This window comes from Lutra lutra, chromosome 1, assembly GCF_902655055.1.
Source record: "Lutra lutra chromosome 1, mLutLut1.2, whole genome shotgun sequence".
NCBI classification, from domain to species: domain Eukaryota; kingdom Metazoa; phylum Chordata; class Mammalia; order Carnivora; family Mustelidae; genus Lutra; species Lutra lutra.
Genome location: NC_062278.1, coordinates 214,419,349 through 214,431,810, shown reverse-complemented (window position 1 = coordinate 214,431,810; position 12,462 = coordinate 214,419,349). Strand labels below are relative to the sequence as shown.

The 12,462-nt window shown below is 58.1% G+C and overlaps 2 protein-coding genes across 3 annotated transcripts; one reads left to right on the top strand and one right to left on the bottom strand.

The window, feature by feature from the left end:
* Window positions 1-1,627: 1,627 nt before the first annotated feature.
* Window positions 1,628-4,440, bottom strand: STX10 (syntaxin 10). 2 transcript variants are annotated; one of them, XM_047700863.1, is made up of 8 exons: window positions 4,310-4,440; window positions 3,890-4,059; window positions 3,651-3,745; window positions 3,513-3,575; window positions 2,502-2,609; window positions 2,300-2,406; window positions 2,091-2,185; window positions 1,628-2,004 (listed from the first exon to the last, which is right to left on the bottom strand). In XM_047700863.1, exons 1-8 carry the CDS (start codon window positions 4,342-4,344, stop codon window positions 1,928-1,930), a joined length of 750 nt encoding a protein of 249 aa, XP_047556819.1. In that variant the 5' UTR covers window positions 4,345-4,440; the 3' UTR covers window positions 1,628-1,927. The 2 variants fall into 2 exon arrangements, with proteins under 2 accessions (XP_047556819.1, XP_047556828.1); XM_047700872.1 differs by having other exon boundaries at window positions 2,304-2,406; window positions 4,310-4,412.
* Window positions 4,441-6,825: 2,385 nt separating this feature from the next.
* Window positions 6,826-9,024, top strand: IER2 (immediate early response 2). Its single transcript, XM_047700880.1, has one exon. The coding sequence runs from the start codon at window positions 7,353-7,355 to the stop codon at window positions 8,016-8,018; it is 666 nt and encodes a 221-aa protein (XP_047556836.1). The 5' UTR covers window positions 6,826-7,352; the 3' UTR covers window positions 8,019-9,024.
* The last annotated feature ends 3,438 nt before the right edge of the window (window positions 9,025-12,462 follow it).

The following is a 12,462-nucleotide window of genomic DNA, read 5'->3' as shown; positions in this document are numbered from 1 at the left end:
GAACCCCCAGTTCAGAGGCTCAAACCCAAGCTGCCAGTAGCTGCCCCTTGGAATGGGGCGCCTGGCTGGCTCACTCGCAAGAGTGTGGACTTTTGATTGCAGGATTGTGAGTTTAAGCCCCACATTGGGGCTTATTAAGTAGCTTCCACTTAATAATAGCACCCTTCTGGCTACCCTAGTGTATACAGACACGATGCCCTGGAGCTCTTCTGCACATGCATGGGCCCGAGGTCCTGTGTCCCATGGGATCACCCCCCAAGAAGGGCCTCTGTTGAATTGGCTGCAGGACAGACAGACTGGCTCGTTCCCCTTCTGTGGCCGTTTGACACCCCTAGTCTCAGATCTGCATCCTGAACACACCCACACCCTTCACCGCGGCTGAGCTGGGGCGCCCATGCGCTCCTGCATTGGAAGGAACAGGAGTGGGGATGGCGAGTCACATTTGGCCAGTGTCCCTTTAAAGTACCGTGGATGGCTGTGGGTCCTGAGGATAGGGAAGGACAAAATGTCCTCTCAGGTCTGATGGAAAAGACACAGATGGGCTGTAAGGTACCCCGATTCAGAAATATTTCTAGTAGTGTGGGAAGGTTATTCATCAATGTTAGGGGTCCTGTCAAGTCAGAAAATAATCTGGGAAGGGAGGCTTCATCCCCTGCCCAGGCCAGGCCTGCCCACTCCCCAATTAGGGGAGCATCCAGACATCATGGGGAGATGATCAAAGGGGATTTCAGTTCCCAGGGAGGCCTGGATGTGTCAAGAAAACCAGCCCCCCGCCCCAACCAGCTGCCAGAAAGTAGGGTTTTGAGAGCCTGTGGCATCAACAGAAAAACCAGTCACTTCAGGTAACGGGAAGTCTCCTCTGAACAGGAAGGCTGCCCCAGGTAAGTGGAAACACCATCTGATTCCAGAAGTCCTGTCTTTGAACCCCAGGAAGACTTGGAACTAACTATACAAAGATCAAGCAAACCCAAGCCATAGCATCAGTGGGTTTGCATCAGAAAGGGAATCTGTACCTATTTGGTTCTTTTTAAGATTGGACAGATGAGCCTGATGTAAGGACATTCTTGTAACAGGCAGTACTTCCCGGAGCGACTGAGAGGCATGGTTCTGATATCTGACCGCATACTGCACAGGATTTGAACCTCCTGAGACGCTGGCTAAGGTTCATGGCACTTAAAAGTTTTCCCAGCTCACAGGAATCCTTTTACACCCAGACAAGCTCGGAAACCCCAGAGCTGACAAACGCTGCCTCGGTGACCAGGTGAACCACGGAGCCTGGCGCTACTGGGGCCCCTCAGAACCGACTGCTCAGCTCTGTGGAAGGGGCTGGCCTGCGGTAGGCCCAGAACAAGCAGAAGATTCGCTGAGTCAAGGAAGAATCAGGGTTGGCATTACTCAACGTTATCAGTGGTGGAACCACTGATTTATTCCAGAAATAAACTGGAATGGTCTTTTCCACACAAATCCTGACCACTGAAATCCCTCACAGGCATGTGTGCGCGTATGCACGTGCACACACGCATACACACATGCACACGCCTGGGCCCCACAGTGTGTGCAAGCGGGGCGCGTAAAACAGGAGTCCCACTTCGTGAGCCACAAATCAACACACCATAGGATACAAACGTATAAAAAAGGCTGAGCTTTTATTTCCAAATTGGCACATGGAGAAGGCACAGGAGCAAATGGCTTTGGGGCACCAGAGTAGAAAGGGGGAGGGGTGTATCGGAGGTTCCCCTACCTGTACCACCTCCTAAGCGCACTTAAGACAGGACCAGTGGCAGGGGCTGTGGCCCTGAGGGTCCCACTGGCTCTGGAAGAGAACCCTGGGACAGCTTCCCAGGAAGGAATCCCTTCTCCCAGGGTGGGGGCAGGACCTTGCCAGCTCTCCCACCTAGAGGGACCAGCGCCCTCAGGAAGGCCAGGGTCAGAGAGAGAAGAGCAGGATAAGAACCAGAAGAAGCACTCCCAGCAGCACCACAATGGCACACCACTGTCGGCGGTCTGGGGGCAAAAGGGTCAGAGGTTACAGGGGGACGGGGTACCACCCCTGCCACCCCCCACCCAGCTGCCTCCCCAAGGGGTCTTACCACTCGTCATGTGGGATACTTTGGCCATCTTCCTGAGGACCCCATCCATCCGGGACTGGGTGTGGTCCATCTCATGAGCGAAGGCATCCAGCATGCTGTCGAGACCAAGATGGTGTAAACCCCCAAAAGTGCTGGGCACACTGGTGCAGCCAACTGAGGGTTCCCAGCCCCGTCTCCCCCTCCCACCCCCAGCAGGATCCTGGCCTCACATGCCCTGCTCATCCAGCTCCTCCCCAACACGGCCGGACATGTGTTTCAGAACCCGGATGCTCCCAGACACCATTTCTAGCTGTTGATCCTGTTGGTCTAAGATCAGCTGCAGATTGAAGGAGTGGGAACTGCTATCAGCAAGGGGTCCTGAGCCGTGTCCAGGCTCCTCCCACCCCGGGCTCCCCAACCACCCACACAAACCTGCTGTGTGGCCTGCTGCTCCTCAATGTAACGGGAGGCGGCTGAGGCCATGCTGGCATCCAGCAGATCGCTGGATGGCTTCTGGGCGGCTGGCTTGCCTGCCAGCATCTATGGAGGCACAGGGCACAGATTCAGGGAGAGGCAGCTACTCAGAACAGAGCCAGACACAGGTCTGTGGCAAATCTAGATGGGTTGTTGGGAAGGTAGTCTTGGGAATGGGATAGCCTGGATTCCCCTGACCCACCACTTACTAGTAAGGTGACCCCAAGGCCATATCACTTGACCTCCCTGTGCCTCAGTTTCCTCATCTGTAAAATGGGGGAAATTCCTGGGGCTGGAATGAGGATTGACCAAATTAATCCATGGAGAACATTTATCATATAAACAGATGTATTTAAGAATTTGGACCTTAATCCTCCAGGCAGCACACCTGGAAAGCATGTGGGCTCTGATACGGGGCTCCAAACTCAGCCCCCCACCCTCCCAGATCCCACAATGGGATGGAGACAGGTGGGTTTCATAACATGCAAAGAATGGACACATGACACAGAAGGAAAAAGTGTGCCAACAGAGGCAGCTGGGAGAGTGCCCACAAAAGGCATGAGCAGGCACACTCATGGGGGAAATGGTACGCAAGCCAACCACAGGGGGGAATTCAGAGGCCAAGTTCTCCTGCTCAGATGCCTGGGTACATACACAGAAAAGCAGGCATACATCATGGAAACAGTAACACACCAAGCAAAAAAAAGAGAAAGGAAACAGACATCCAGACCCACACCAGGAGGCAGGAAGGACTATATACACAGAGAGGGCTCACTTGTACACAACCAGAAAGAGCAAGCAGGTGGACAGCCAGGAGACAAGTGCATGCAGAGAGAATAGACACGCACACAGAAGGGACAGACAACGCAAGGGGGACAGGTGAACTAACACAGAAGGGTCAGGATCACGTGCAAAGGGGAGGGTCTCTCTGAGAGGCTCTGGTGAGGATATTGGGTCTGGGTGGCTTACCTCTCTATTATTCCTCTCCATGAAGGCTATGGCTGCAGGGCTGACCATATGGTCCTTCATATCCTGGGGGAGAGGACGCCATAGTGAGTAAAGACACCCCAACCTCCCCGCACTCAGGCCACAGGAAACTCTCCTCACCTGGACTGCCTCCCGCATCCGCTCCACGAACACCTTTCTCTCCTGCAGGTCTCCAGCTGGGAGCTTGAACTTTCCTGGGTTGGCTTCCACTATGCGTAAACCCCGAGTCAGAAGTCAAGGCCAAAGCCAGACACAACCCTGTCCTCTGCCTCAAGCCCTTAACTCCTCCCAGGAGTCCAGCCGCCCCCTGCCACAGCAATGGGCTCTCCCAGGACGCCTTGCAACGCCCCCCAGGATATCGATGGTCTCCTCCAGGTCCTCGAGGTCCCACTCGATGCTGCGAAGGCCATTCCGCAGCTCATTGGTCGTCCAGTCCAGCTCTTCGCGGCCCACGGCCGCGTCCTCTTGCAGGAGCTCGCACCAGCGCTGGTACAGCCCGCGGGCCGTGTTCACCGCCTTCTGCACCTCGCTGCGGGCCGGGGCACACACAGCGGTCATGGCTGGGGGCCGGCGATCCTCCCGCCCGCCACTGCGCCCCCAAATGAGTGGGGCGTCTCAGGATACCCTGATACCCTCCTGCGTACCCCTCCCACTAGACCCTCTGGCCGGCGCACCCTGACGGCCGTGCCCAGACCGCCTAGCACGCTCCGGCGGGCACGCGGGCACTAGCTGGCACGGGGCCCGAGCACCCTCCTCCCTCCTTCATTGCTGTCACTCACCCTCGGACAACAAAAAATGGGTCTTCGAGAGACATGTCACACCCCCTCCCCCCGCCCGAGGCCGAGCCCCCCCCCTCCCCTCTCGGCTTCGGTAGCGGGTTCCCTCCCAGTAGTGGGAACGTGCCACCACCCCCGCCCCCGTCACGTGATCCGTACCACCATCGAGAGCGGGTAAGCCAGAGTAGAAAGAGAGGCTTCGGAGGCCCGACGTGCGGAAACTTCCGCCCTTCTCTCGGCCATCTTTATTGTGGGCACAGAAGGCTTCGCGTTCGCGTACCCCGCCGCCACCGGCAATGTCCCAGTTACGTTTGGCTGGGTTGGGGGATCGGAGCCCTGATCACTTAGTTCGAGACCCAGCCCTTTGGATTGTTGCTGCGCAACTGGTTTCCCTTTGGGGCAATGTGAATAATAATAACCTCCTTCAAATCAGAGATTATGACTGGGGAAAGGGATCATTCGATTCAGAGATCCTCTTCAGAGACTTGCTGAGCCTGCACCTTGATTCTGACCTGGGAGATCTCCCCAGCCTAGGATTGGGAAGGGAAATGATGGTCCTCCCCACTCTCCCGCGGGGATGGAGGTGCGAAGTCTTTTTGGACTCCTCTACTGGGCTCTTCCCTCCTCTTTTTTTTTTTTTTTTTTTTTCCTACGGAGGAAGGGCGCCTCGAGATCGACCTGGGGCGGGGTGGCTGAGTGGGGGCCCCAGAGATGCTCCTGGGGTGTGTAGTCTTTCTGGGTGCGAAGATGGCAGTCGCGGGAGGGGGTGTGGTGGTGGCTCTGAGGGTTGTAAGTACAAGGAAGTCCTCTGCGTGTGGGTTCTCCATCTGGGGAGGGGCCAGGAATGCCTGGAGACAGACTCAGAGTTGACCCCTGTGTGACAAAGGCGCTCTGTGTGGGGTCTCCGGAAATGGATTTTTTCAGAGGTGAGCTATCACCTGAGTGGGGTCGTGGTCTGTTTCTGGAGAGATCGGGGCGGGATGTCTTAAGTTCTTGGAGAGTCTGTGTGCCGCTGTGCTTCAGAGTCGCTGCACAGAGTCTGAGATAGCGCCTGGGCTGGGGATGTCCTTGTGGATTCGCCGAGGTGGTGCAGGGGGAGATGGGGGCGTCCTCAGAAGGTCGCCCTAGTGTAGCAGGATCGTTGAATAGGCACAATTTTAAGAGCAAATAATTGCTGAGTCCCCATGTGCGGGGGTGGGGGGGACGAGGAGGAGGGCGGTGCGTGAGGGTTCTCCAAGGTGGGGGGGGCGCAGGAATATCTGGGAGAGAACCTTGTAGGGAGAAATTTTTGTGGGGTCTCTATGGCGGAACAAGGATGAAGGGATCCCCAGCGAATCGCCCGTTGTGTTGGCAAGGTCTTTGTGGAGGGTCTCAGGGAGTTGGTGTGAGTGGAAGCCCTGAGGTTGCCCCAGGTGCCGGCGGGGGTTTTCCCGGAGGCAACCACGCCTTCTTGGCCTCAGGAGCCCGCCAGGCTGGACTCTGGTCCGGAAGCCGGAGACTACAGCCAATCCTAGCTGCCGGGAGAGGGGGAGGAGGAGGGAAGGGGCGTGTCCGGAGGCCAAGGCACCGCCCCCGCCCGCCCGGAAGGAGGCCGCCACAGCTCAGAGTGGAGATCCCGGCCCCTGTCCTTATATGGGCAGCCGGAAGCGGCTCGCGCGCCTGCCCTACGTCATTATATCCAAATTTAGTCGTGGAAGTCTGGCGCTTCCAGTGGCCGGAAGATTCTGCCCGCCCGTCGGCGGCTGGGGGAGGGGGCGGGGAGAGAGGAGCCTTTCCTTAAAGGGCCCTTGCCACGAATGAATGGAGCTGTAGGAACAGTTTTGCATCTTATTTTGGAGAAACTGGAAATAGGTTTTCTTGGAGCGATAGGGCGTAGCGGAGGGTGGGGCCGATGTTTTGCATCTGTCTGCTCTCTGCGTTGCTCAGTTTACAGCTCCTACCCCAACCTCGCGTCCCGGGGGGCAAAGGCGGAGCAGGGCCGTTTAGTCAAGGGGCGCTGCCACGTGTTCTCCCGGCCCGTCCTGTTGCCGGGTCCTCCGTCTTGCGAGTAACCAGCCCAGCCGTGGACCTTTTGTAGAGGGAAACTGGGGGGTGTTCCGTGTGGAGCGCGGGAATGGCAGCGCGGGCTGCGCTGGCGTCTGCAGACGTCCGCTGCCGGTGGAATGGGCAGCTATGCCCTGGGGCCAGCAGCGCTGCCCGCCGCCTCACTGCCTACAAGGGGAGTGAGGAGGGCTGGCATACGCTAGAGAGACGCAGGAGCTGGAGGCCCCAGTGGCCTGTTTGTTCGTTTAGCAAATACTGAACGAGTCACTATGTCTCGATTGCCCCGCCTGAAGAAATCAGGTATAACAGTACCCTTTGCGGAGTGGAGGTGAGGCATCAGTGAGGTATTTTGTAAAAGAAACCCTTAACAGCGCCTGGCGGGTAGGACTTACTAGTGTTAGCACGGTTATTTATTAAAAAAACATTAATCGGTTACTGATTCAAAAAAACATTAGACACCTGGTAGATGCTAGGAACTGTGCCCACGGGGGATGTACCAGTTCGAACCCCGGTCTTCCCCGGCGCGAAGGGAAACTTGCCGCCTACAACCAGCTGGGGTTTCAGACGCAAGCACGTGGGTGGACTCTGCCCGGCATCTGCGGCCCGCGTCTTCGGGGCCTGCGCGCTAGCTCATTGAGGGCCCTGAGAAAGGAGACCACCCCGAGAGCTCCGCCTGGACTGGGGGACGCTCCTCCTCGCCCCGACTCACGTCCCTTTCCCCCCGTTCGGTAAATCCCACCCTGTCGCTTTAAGGAGCCTCTCGCAGCGGAGCGTTGGGAAGCCCGGATGCGGCTCTCCGATTGGGCGGGGCGTCTCTGTGACTTCACTCCGGGTACAAAAGGGCCCGGGTGGCGGGCGCCGGGGCAGAGCGTCCTAGCAGTGTCACAGCGTGGGTTGGCGTGAGCGGGGAAGCGTGAGCGAGCGCGTAGCCCGGAGTGCACCTGCTACCTGCCCTGCCCAGCCAGGGAGTCCCTGCAGCCGTCGCCCCCGCCGTCGAGCCGCCATGGAAGTGCAGAAGGAGGCGCAGCGCATCATGACTCTGTCGGTGTGGAAGATGTACCATTCCCGCATGCAGCGCGGTGGCCTGCGGCTGCACCGGAGTCTGCAGTTATCGCTGGTCATGCGCAGCGCCCGAGAGCTCTACCTCTCAGCCAAGGTGGAAGCCCACGAGCCCGAGGTGCCCTTGCCGCCTGTTCGCTCCCCTGATCCTCGCCTGCACCAGTCGCGGGAAGCGGAAGCTGTAGTCGAGGCAGCGCCCCCCGACGGTGAGCAGCCCTCCCCGGAGCCCATGGACACGCGGGAGGCGCCGCCAGCCGAGGAGACCCCGGCCCGCTGTGCCCCACGCCCCGCCAAAGTCAGCCGAAAGCGGCGAAACAGCAGTCTGAGTGACGGCGGGGACGTCGGACTGGTCCCAAGCAAGAAAGCCCGTCTAGAAGAAGAGGGGGAAGGAGCCTCTGCGGAGGTCCCTGATCGCCTGCAGCCACCTCCCGCGCAAGCCGAGGGCGCCTTCCCGAACCTGGCGCGCGTCCTCCAGAGGCGCTTCTCCGGCCTCCTGAACTGCAGCCCCGCCGCCCCCCCGACGGCGCCGCCGGCGTGCGAGGCGAAGCCGGCCTGCCGCCCCGCGGACAGCATGCTGAACGTGCTCGTGCGGGCCGTGGTGGCCTTCTGAGGGTCCCTGAGCGGCGCCACCGGAGCCCAGAGCGCGGGCCGAACCGTCGGCCGCAGAGCGCAGACCCGAGGCGAGGTCCATCCCCGGGGGAGTGCCCGCCGAAACCGTGGAGAGGAGCTGCTCCCCCAGGCTGCGGAGAGGCCTGAAGAGGGACTCTGCCCCCGGGGAGCCGTCGCCGCCTGTGTGCAGCGGCGGCGCCGAGGAGCCCGAGCCGGGAGCGCGAGCGCCTTCCGCCGAGACCTGCTGCGCCCACAGGTGCTGTCTTAACGGACTGGGACGTGGACCTTTCCCTCTCTCCTTCTGGGACTGGGAGCAGGGAGGCTTGGTTCTTTAAACTCCTCAGGGTCGGACTTTATTTTTCAGTGGGAGCTGTGCTGCCCTTTCAAGGTTTTTCAGTAGTTGGTGTTTGCATTTCCAACCTCAGAAAATAATTCCAGGCAGGCGCTCCCCTTCCCCCACCGAGTGACATACTTGTGCAAGCGGTCATCGTTGCGTCATGGGGCAGACGTGGGGAGCTTCCTGTTGCCTTGCGTGGGTGTGGGGCCTGGGAGGAGGGTCTGGGGTGTGAACCGCCCTGGGGAATGGGAGGAGGGCCTCCTGAGTCACCTCGCCCCGCTTGCTGCGGGCTTGTGCCCCGCGCCCCTGAGCCTTCGGGTGAATAGCGGCGGGGGGCGGGGGTGCTGATCTAATTTCAGGTCACAGTTTTCTCATCTGGTGCGTTAGAGGTGGGAATATGTTCACTGTCTCAAGCGTGACCATTTCTCAGACACACAGACACAACCCAGACAGTCCTGGTCTGAATCACAAAAATTGGTGCGGGTGTTCAGAGCGCTGTAACGCTGAGCTGGGACCAGTTGCTGGTGGGACTGGGCCAGTTTGGGGAGGGGAAGATTCTTGCCAGGGCGTCCTGAGGCCTGTTTACCTTTACTGTGGTGGTTTCTGTTTAATTTCATCTATCTGGCCTTCTGCTAGAAACGCCAGATAAAATAAAGACCATTTGAATAAAGTCTGTGCGGCCTGTCTGGTTTTCTTCCCTGGTGGGGGAGGGGCAGGGTTAAGGGGTCAGGAGCTGGCGGCGGCTTGCTGGGGCCCCAGAAACCGGTCAGACCGGCTATCACGTGGGTAGAGTGGGCGGGATGGGGCTGGGCCCCCTTTTCTTTGCCAGAGCGTTTCCGTGCCGGGTGTCCTGGTGTTCCGACTGCCTAAGCTCCCCCATATTTGGGAGTTTCTTCGACATTCTACAACTCCGGGGCGGGGGGGTTGCCGAGTTTGAGACGGTGGGTGGGGATATTGCTGGGTTCAGTGCCCCAGGCGAATTGGGAGGGCCACGCCGCCTTCGGAGACTTTGGAAGGATGGCAGATCTCACCCCACCCCCCGCCCCGCTTGATCAACTGAATCCGCTTTGGCCGGGGCCCCACGGGTTGCGGGGTTGTGAGCTTTGGAGCGCTCTTTACACCCCTGTTGTGATCTCGGTCGGTATAACTGTGACTCAGGCTGAAAGGTGAGTTCCCAGCCTCAGTTTTCCTCATCTGTGAAGTGGGCCTCTAAACAGCTTTCCCTCGAGGCGGCTGTAGAGTTAGAAATGCCCGTGAGAACCCTAGTTATTTGGTTTGGGTCCAACCCAGCTCCGTTTCAGTCACCCGAGAGCCGAAAACGCTCATAATTCACCCACCGCTGATCTAAGAGAGGGTCTGTAGGGCGTTGCTCCCTGGCGGGGTGGCTGTTGGGAGGACAAAGGAGCCGCAGGTGCGGACAGTGAGGACGGCGGGAGCCTCCGGGAAAGCGGCCGCCCCGCCTCCAGACGGCTGGCTCCGGCGCCGCGAGCCTTCTGCGACCCCCGGGGACCTGACCCCGAGGCCCTAGGGTGGAAGGAGGAGGGTGCGGTGGAGGGCGGACCGGTCCCGGAACGCTCGCCTCCGGCTCCCCTCCTGCCTCCTCCACCCACCCCGCCCCCCACTCCCCGCCTCCGGCAGGGTGCTCCCTGGGGAATCTAGCCTCGCACGCCTCCACGGCCACCTGATTCTTTCCTGGGAAACATGGGAGACTTTAGCGCCACCCACTTGGAGTCCTGACCCATAACACCCTAGTGGGACGTCGGTGGGAGGACGGGAGCCCCACCCCCCCTGCGGCAGTTCAGTGCGTTCGCGTGGGAGCAGATCCCCTGAGAACCTAGCCCGCCCCGGGAAGTCCCTGGCGGCTGGGGAGGGGGCCCTCACTGCGCTTCCTGTCTCAGGAACGTCCTGGCCCTTCCTTCCTCCCGGGAAGCGGCCTGGCTGGTCCCCGCCCCTGCCTCCCGGGGGTAGGGGGGTGGGAGGCGGTTTCCGGTCTGGGGGCTGGAGGTGCTGCGGTGGGAGACAGGAGATCCCCGCTCACGCCTCTCTAAGATACGCCCCTTCCCGAGACCTCCATTTCACCCTTCAGAATAGGCAAATTTGTCACAATAACCAACTCTGATGAGGTTTGTAGTTTTCACACCTTTACGTGGCATTGGATTATTGGGATAGGCCCTGGGGTGGGGGTGGGGGCAGTCATTGATGGGACAGTAGCTGTGAAAACAAAAGATATCACCTATCCCTTGACCAGTGGATCCTCCAGGGAGCCTCAGGCCGGCAGCAGGAGGCTCCAGGACAGCATTCACTACAGCACTGTCCAAACAGGCCCAAACTGGAAAAAACCTACATACTCATCATCCAACCGAACTGGTCCCTCCCCAGTGAAGAAACGGTGGGAGGGGGACAGGACGGAGTTGTGGGGTCAGAACACAGATCCTGGAGCCAGTCTACCAGCTCTGCTTGCTGGCTGTGCAGCGTTGGGCAAGTCACCTTGTCTCTCTGGGCCTCAGTTTCCTTCGCTGTAAATTGTGGAGACTAGCAGTCCCTACCGCTCAGGTTCATCACGAAGAGGAAGTGACGGACTAGGTATAAAGTGGTTGGGGAACACCTGGCACACCGGAAGTGTTGTTATTTTATTATCGTGGGAACCCAGGGGGAGAACAGTGCCGCCATTTAGAAGCACATACAGCCCTACGGACATACATGTCACGTGTGCACAGACGCCGGGCTCATCCATCCCAGAGAGCTGGGACAAATAGTTCCTCCCTCCAGTGGCTCGGTGTGAGCGAGGGTCAGCCTCCCCTCCTCAGCTCTGGAGTTTGGTCTCATCCTAGTGACTTGACAGGGCTGACTCTTCCCTTCTGGGGGCGGGGGTGGGGGAACACTTCTCAAGCCGAGGGCCTCTGTCTACACTCAGCCCTTGGTAGTAGTCTCATTCAGTCTTAGGGCTCTAAATGCCGCTCTGCGCTGACGCCCATATTTCCCTCTCCATCTTGGACCTACCCCCTGCCCCCAGACTTTCTGTTCAAGCCCCCTCCCTATGTCTCCTTGTGGGGCACTAAGGTATCCTGAACCTGACGGGACCCAAAGAGAATTCTTGCTGTTTCCTGCCAGCCCCCCGATTGAGGGAGCCTCCTTGAATCCCTTTTTCTCCTTTCCTTGCACGGCACCCAGTCCCAGGTGCTGTCCACTTGACTTCCCATCCCACTCCACTTTCCCCACCTTCAGGACTCCCATCTTAATGTGAGTGGCGGCCATCACCTCTCCTCTAGGTCAGGGCAGTGGCTTCCTCCCTGCCTTTGCCTCCTCAGTCCATTCTACACAGCAGCTACACAGATCTTACAAAATGCAGATTGGATCATTTCACTCTCCGGCTCCCCTCTGTTTCATCCACAGTGGCCTCCTTCCTGTTTGGAGAACAGGCCAAGCATGTTCTAGCCCAGGGCCTTTGCACTTGCTGTTCTTCTGCCTACGATGCTCTTCTCCCAGACGCCCAACCTTTCTTTCTTCAGATTTTTGCTGAAATGTCACTTCCTTGGAATGGTCTTTGGCCACCTGATCTAAAACACCTCCCCATTCTGCTACTCAGCTCCGTTACCCATCTTCTTGAACTTCCTTAGGTCACTGCTTACCCGTCGGAAAGGGTACATTTATGTTCTAATTAGCATCTGTGCCCTCATTAGAATATCACTTCCAGGAATGCCCAACACAGGCCTGAAAGAGTGAATGGGGCTGTCTGGGGTAAGCAAGTGCTAAGTGCTAAATATTTATTGTCTCATTTAATCAGTGGCTTCTCATGACTCTTAGAATTTTCCAAATTTCAGACAGCTGACAGGCAGGATTTTTGTCATATCTGCATACCGACTGTACTATTATTTATCTAAAAATTTTTCTTATTGTAACTCACTTGTTAATCACTAACCATACTTAGAAGGTAACAGTTAATAAAAGTTACAGTGAAAACAAAACGTCATAAGATCCTGCTGAAACAGACAGCTTTCTTAGAAAGCGAGATTAGCAAGTTACACATTACTAGGATAGGAAGAGGCCTATCTTTAGTCAGAAGACTAGGGGAAGACCGAAAGCTGAAAAGAGAGCAACTAAGGGATTC

Coding starts and splice junctions, on each gene's coding strand:
- STX10 (XM_047700863.1), bottom strand. CDS start 4,344: ATGTCTCTCGAAGACCCATTTTTTGTTGTCCGAGG. Junction 3,576..3,650: donor GGATGCGGGAGGCAGTCCAG/GTGAGGAGAGTT, acceptor CCTCTCCCCCAG/GATATGAAGGACCATATGGT. Junction 2,186..2,299: donor GAGCTGGATGAGCAGGGCAT/GTGAGGCCAGGA, acceptor TGGTCTCGACAG/CATGCTGGATGCCTTCGCTC.
- IER2 (XM_047700880.1), top strand. CDS start 7,353: ATGGAAGTGCAGAAGGAGGCGCAGCGCATCATGACTCTGTCGGTGTGG.